This window comes from Lycium barbarum, unplaced genomic scaffold (assembly GCF_019175385.1).
Source record: "Lycium barbarum isolate Lr01 unplaced genomic scaffold, ASM1917538v2 unchr_scaffold_26, whole genome shotgun sequence".
NCBI classification, from domain to species: Eukaryota; Viridiplantae; Streptophyta; class Magnoliopsida; order Solanales; family Solanaceae; genus Lycium; species Lycium barbarum.
In genome coordinates, this window is record NW_026843480.1 from 122,157 (window position 1) to 128,657 (window position 6,501).

At 30.9% G+C, this 6,501-nt stretch overlaps 1 protein-coding gene across 2 annotated transcripts; it reads right to left on the reverse strand.

Annotated features, from left to right (window-relative positions):
- Window positions 1–553: 553 nt before the first annotated feature.
- LOC132625665 (protein SHI RELATED SEQUENCE 1-like) lies at window positions 554–3,033 on the reverse strand. 2 transcript variants are annotated; one of them, XM_060340276.1, is made up of 2 exons: window positions 1,773–3,033; window positions 554–1,198 (listed from the first exon to the last, which is right to left on the reverse strand). In XM_060340276.1, exons 1-2 carry the CDS (start codon window positions 2,461–2,463, stop codon window positions 819–821), a joined length of 1,071 nt encoding a protein of 356 aa, XP_060196259.1. In that variant the 5' UTR covers window positions 2,464–3,033; the 3' UTR covers window positions 554–818. The 2 variants fall into 2 exon arrangements, with proteins under 2 accessions (XP_060196259.1, XP_060196258.1); XM_060340275.1 differs by having other exon boundaries at window positions 554–1,204; window positions 1,773–3,030.
- Between the last annotated feature and the right edge of the window lie 3,468 nt (window positions 3,034–6,501).

Consider the following 6,501-nt stretch of genomic DNA (forward strand, 5'->3'; position numbering starts at 1 on the left):
CACGAAACATATCTAATTTCCCCCATATAATCCGGCAAGACAACGGATAAGCTGGGAAAAAGTACGTATTGAGTTCAAATCCGACCAGAAAGCCAATTGAAATCCATACTCAGAGTAGAAAAACCTAGAAAAGAGAAATCAATCACAGAATATGCAAAATGCACATATCCAAAATCCAAATGCACCACAAAATACTAATGCTGCTCAAGCATTTAAGTTACATTAACAATGTATTTTTAACTGGTTGCAGCGGCTAATCTGCCTTATTTTTTGCAGTACTAATTACACTTTATATAAATGATTAATCGCATTTATCTCTTAAGGGGCCGTTTGGTTACAAGGATTAGGGACATTATCCCAGAATAAAATTTGTCCTATGGTTAATTATAGGTATTAGCTAAACAAGGATGTAATCAAAATCTTGGGCTTATCTATCCCATATAAAAGGATATAATAATCCTGTTGAACCAAAGGACCCCTAAGTGACGTGATAATATATAGAAATTGAACAATGCTACAAATTCCTTCTACGAAAATCACAATAAAAAGGAGCTTATCGATAAGACCAAACATATATTAATAATAACAAGATAAAAGTCATACTTGAAATTCCAATTGAAAACTAACATCCTATAAGAAACCAATGTCTAACTTGATGGAGAAGTACTAAAACATTTGTTTCTACTTCCATTAGCTAAATGGATCTCAATGAAGTTAAGCAAAATCAAGAATGATACTATTATTCCAAGGGCCTTTCTAATCCTTCCCTAAACCAAAACGTCAGATTTTTCAAATTTAAATTCTGAATCCGTCTCTGCTTAAGGTCTTGGTGGTGGAAAGAATTGCGTACCGGCCAGGAAAGCAGTAATTGGAGTTGGATATACCGAAGGATCGTACATTGTAACAGCCGGTTGGTGGTGGTGTCCCGTGGTGGCGGCTACGGTGGTGGAAGTAGTGGCGCCGGTTATAAAATTCAACGGTTGATTAGCGGCGCCACTGCCGGATGAACTCTCCCCACCACCACCGCTATATCGACCCTCTAGCCCTTGATCATACAGAATTCCTTTGAATGAATGGCCACCAATATTAACAGCCGTATGATATGCATATTGATCTTCAGCATCATCGATTGCACTGACTTTTACGCAACGAAAAACAGCTTGAGAACTCACTTCTGCAGGAAAGTGCCCACCTAACTCTAACCCTAGCAATCAAATAAAGGACCTTAGTACAAAAATAAAATAATGAATCATCATTTCTAGTACTTCAAAGAACAAAGAAAAAAGAGCCCCAAAATCAATAAATCTTGTTTTCCACCACTTCTGAAAACACTTTTGTTTCGTCAAGTTTACTTCTTAACAGTAGAAAAAGGGAAAAATGTAAAATTTGAATGTATACACATAGGAGTATATAATAGGTATAGTCCCACGGGACAAAACTATGTAGCATGTTTATCACGGTTTTTTGTTCTTCTTGATATTTTCTTCCCTTTATTTTGTAGTTTAGCATCATAAAAGACGTTGATTAGAGTCCTCACACGCGTCTTGATTTTTTTGAAAAACTAATAGGAGCTGGATTATTTTGAAGTTGATTGATGGTTTGGTAGAATATTAAGAAGAAATGATGATACCTTCTTGAACCCACAATTTTTTTTTTAATTTAAATCATTGATATGTGAGTAAGAATTTCAAAAATACTACTATTATAAAAATTATGACTTGCTTACAAGCTTGAGCCGATAAAGATTAAATCTTGAATCCGTCTTTGATTACCTGACGAGATATTGGGTATACGAGTACACGCAAGAGAGGATGAGCCCGGATTTTCTCTTGGCCTTTTGGGGATATTAGAGTGATCAGCTCTCAAGCTAAGCTGTTGAGTTTGATGCTGATTTTGTTGTTGCTGCTGTTGAGTAAGCTGTTGTTGGCGTTCACGTCTTTTAGCAGCAGGAACCCAAGTACTTTTAACGTGTGTTTGGCATTGAAATCCTCTGCTCTTACAACAAGTTCGACACCTCATATGTGAACAATCTTTTTTAGCTTGATTTCCACAATCTTGACAATTCATTCCTCCACTAGCTCCACCACTACTAGTACTCCTCATTACCCTAAACCCTGATGATGATCTAAAAGAAGAATTATAATTATTATTATGATCATCACCACCGACAATGTTGTGATTTCCACTACTGCTACTGCTACCAGTACTGATGATTCTTCTGTTGTTGTGGTTACTACTGGGCCCCACACCAACTGAAAAATCCACATCTTGTTGTTGATGATGTGGAGGTTGTGCTCTTTGTTGATGCAACTGATAGTATTGTTGCCATAATTCAAAACCCTTGTTGTAGATCTCGTCGTCTTTGAATAAAAGCAAGCTATTCGTAGCTAATTGTTCTTGCTCTTCTTGCTGTTGTTGGCCTTTATTTCCTCCACTACCACCTAGTGTGAAAAACCCAGACATTTCTTAGCTATGTCTATGCTCAATTTTGACTCTATATCCATAGCCAAAAAAAACAAAAGAAAAAACCTCCAGCCTAGTAAACGGCTATGATATTCATATAAGGCTATTTGATTGGAAATTTGCGTGTGTTAAATACACACAGTACTGTGTGTTTTTTGGGGTTATGTTAAGCTCTTTGTAGCTTTTTCAGGACATTTTTTGTATTTGGGAAATCGAAAGGGAGTAAAAATGGTTGCACTTCAGTAGACTTTTATGGTGCATTAAAGTTACAGCTTCTGCAACGCCGCCATGGCAACTGCTACTACCTCTTCCTCAATTTAAGACTATACAACAGTACCATCTTTCTTGTCTCTCTCTTAATTTTTTTTTTTTTTTTTTTCAACTCACACGCTGTTTTTTTTTTTTTCTTATGTTGCCACTACTTTTCTACAGTTTTCTTGCTGTTGGGCAATAAAATCTCATCAACATGGAATGAATCGTGGCCGTTGCATGTGATCGGACGGATTGGAATTATCCACGTGTCGCGGAATCAGCTTTTGCTTATTCGTCCTTGCACCGGAAAACACGCTCTACTTTTTCTGACCATCCCATAATTAAGAAGGTTTTTTTGTAAGATTTACAATTGCAATAAAAACAAGAAATCTATGATAGTAATACCAAATGAGGAAAAACAAATTTACGGCCATTTCAGTAATTTTCGGTATCACAGACCAATCAATGGACGTGGACATTAGTGGCTTCGATCACGATGGGCAAGAATCACTGACCCTAATATTAGCCTATTCTAGTCATCTACACTTCTAATCGTATTTTTAATTAGTAACTAATACAAAGTTGATATTATAAACAATTTTACATTATTAGTGTATTTATATTCGTTATAGCGAGTTGCTTGATTTATGACTTTTTGTAGTTCCTTTTCATATTTGTTTTGAAAAGCTTTACGTAAGCCACGGATCTATTAGAAATAACTTATTTACCTTCACAAGGTAAGGATAAAATTTATATATGTTGTTGTTATTTTCTAATTTATATTTTAGGTTACTAATTTTAATTTGTTACATATGGACAACAAAATGATGCTGTAAAATTTATTTATATTGTTAGTGTATTAAAATTAAACTCTTTTATTATATTTAACTTATACAAATTAGACGATATGAATAACTTTCATAAGATCAGTATGTTTTAACATTATCAATTAGTTTTCTACTTTATTTTTTAGATTATTGAATCCACTTATACGACCAATTACCTGAAATTATCTTTAAGAGCCTGTTTGGAAAGACAACTGGTAATTGGATATGGTGTAATTACTACTCTAGTAATTACACAGTATTGTAATTACAACGACCTGTTTGTTTGTCATAATGTAATTACAGTATAATTATAAGCGTGTTATTTGGTTGCACAAGTGTAATTACACAGTCAATTTAATTTAAAATAAAATAAAATTATAAAAAAATTAAAATTAATATTTAAAAAATATGTGCCTTTAGAAATGATATTAAATTAGTTATTTAATAATACATTGTTTCTTGAAAATATGTTAATTAATAATCATATATTTGTAACTAATATTGTAAAAAATAATTGATATATAATTCAAATTAATAATATTTTAATTTTAATTGATTATAAAAATTAAAAGCATACCTTTTTTGTGAAAACATCATGGGATTGGATGTTTAACAAAAAAAGAATATTTATAAATATAATGCCATAACACTATTCAAATGTTTGACAATAATTCTATCAACTGTAAGTGAAAAATAAACAACATGCAATGTGAAATAACAAGTCAATACAATGTGAAATAACAAGTCAATAGTACTAAAGCAAATATGTTAAAATCGAAAACATAACCTAAATTCAAAATCCAAAAGAATATTTTTAACATAATACTCTTATGTCAAATTCTAACGTTACATAAGTAAATACTCCTGTAATTCAAAAGAAAAAGAAAGGAAAAATATAAGTCAATAACTTCATTCACAACGAAATTCTACTTTTATAACGTCACTTTTTATATGTCAAGTTTGCTAATGACTCATTCTTTCTAATATTAAGAGATATAGTTTCAAAAATTAGAATATTAACACGATTATGCTAAATGAATAAAATAAAAAACTAAAAAAAATACGAGCAATTACATGAAATCACGAGAAATAAAGGTTCGGAATGAGAAGAAAGGAAATAAAATATAAATTTTATAAAAAGAAAAATATATTTTTAAAAATACAAATAATTAAAAAGTAAAAATAAAATGAAATTAAATAATAAAATAAAAATAAATTAGAAAAGAAATTAAAATAAAAATAATAATTAAATAATAGAAATAAAAAATAAATTAAAAAAGAAAAGAAATTAAAATAAAATTAAAAAGAACTAAAAAGTAACCCTATAATTACAGGGTGTAATTACACCCAATGCTCAACCCCCCCCCCCCCCCCCCCTCCTCTTGAGAATTGGAGTGTAATTACACCCTTTCAATTACACTTAATTTCAACTTAACTATGTAATTATTTAGTTAAACAAATAGGTCAAATGTATAATTATACCCAATTCCAAACTTTTCAAACCGGCCCTAAATGATATAAAAGTGTAAAAGTTCTATTATAATGTTAACATTTTAAAAAAAAAAAATGTTAACATTTAACAAATAACTCTTTTTCCCACCCAATGTCCGACGTTGTTTTGGGACCCGCTTAATGGTTTCATCGAAATATCCCAATTTTATTTAGGGCATAATCCTCCTTATGGAGATTGGCTCCATAATTTATGACTTGAACTTCTTCAGTCCTTTTAAAATTAATTTTTAATTGTTTTTGCTTTTCTTTCTCGATTTCTCGTACAACTCCAAGAATTTTTCGAGTTTCGAAAACTCTTCTAACGTATCCATTTGTGCTTAAACGTCTCGTATTCCACTCTAATTCTTTGCTAATCATTTTAGCTTTGACTTATTCAGCAGTGATCAGTTTTATCCTATAGTCGAATATTTGTCTAAGCCGGTCCATGAAAAAGTGAAATGAAAAGTAATAGGAGATGTCTCTATCTTTTGGTCAACTCCTTGTAATGTAACAAGGAAGGGTCCTAATAATTAGACAACTTATATTAAGTATAATAACACAGTAGCAGCCAATCAACATAATGTAAAATTCAATTAATATATTCTTAGCTCAGTCTGTCCGCTGTGTCTTCGTAAGTGAGACACACAACCCAAAAGTCTTTCAACAATAATAACAATAATGATAATTATAATAATTTTAGCATGGAAAAATCCATAATAGCTTTAGAATAAAACCTAATGAATAAATTATTAAAACAAATGTGAGGGTTAATACATCTAATAAGTGATGATTTTATACATCTAATAAGTGATGATATTTTTCCTTCGTTGTGATACATTATGACGATAGCATTTGCGGAAACATCATTTTCTTGAACTGTGAAACATAGGTGTACTAAACTCAAGATGATCTGTTTTAATTTGAAGAGTCTTGGTAAATATCCAAAAGATGAAAGAAACATTTGCAAAACATGTATTATTATATTCAAAATAAAGATCAAAATGTAGGTAAAAAGAATTTTAAACTTAAAAAAAAAGTACAATTTTCCCCAAAATTTCTTTTCGAAGTTTTCTCTAGATCTTAAAAACCATGTTCTTTTAGACTCTTTTAAACATAAAATGCTGCAGATATATTATAATAATAAAAATATGTACTTTTAGATAAAATGATTACACAATTTAATATGATAATGGAGGATTCGAGTCTCACACCACGCATTATCAAAAAGAATTTTTCATGTGGTTAGCCATAAAAAGAATCAAGCCCGCTCATATAGGCAAATTCAAAACACAATTAAATAATTTGAAATATAATTTTTCTAACTTCTTGAATTTGGTCTTATATATGAGATGAGTACATGCTCTAACATGAAGTCATGATGCCATTTTCCAATTATTGTCGCACGCTCTTTGCTAGCTAGTTGGTCCTAAATGCTATTGAATGATTTTGTTTCATGCTTTTGTATTTT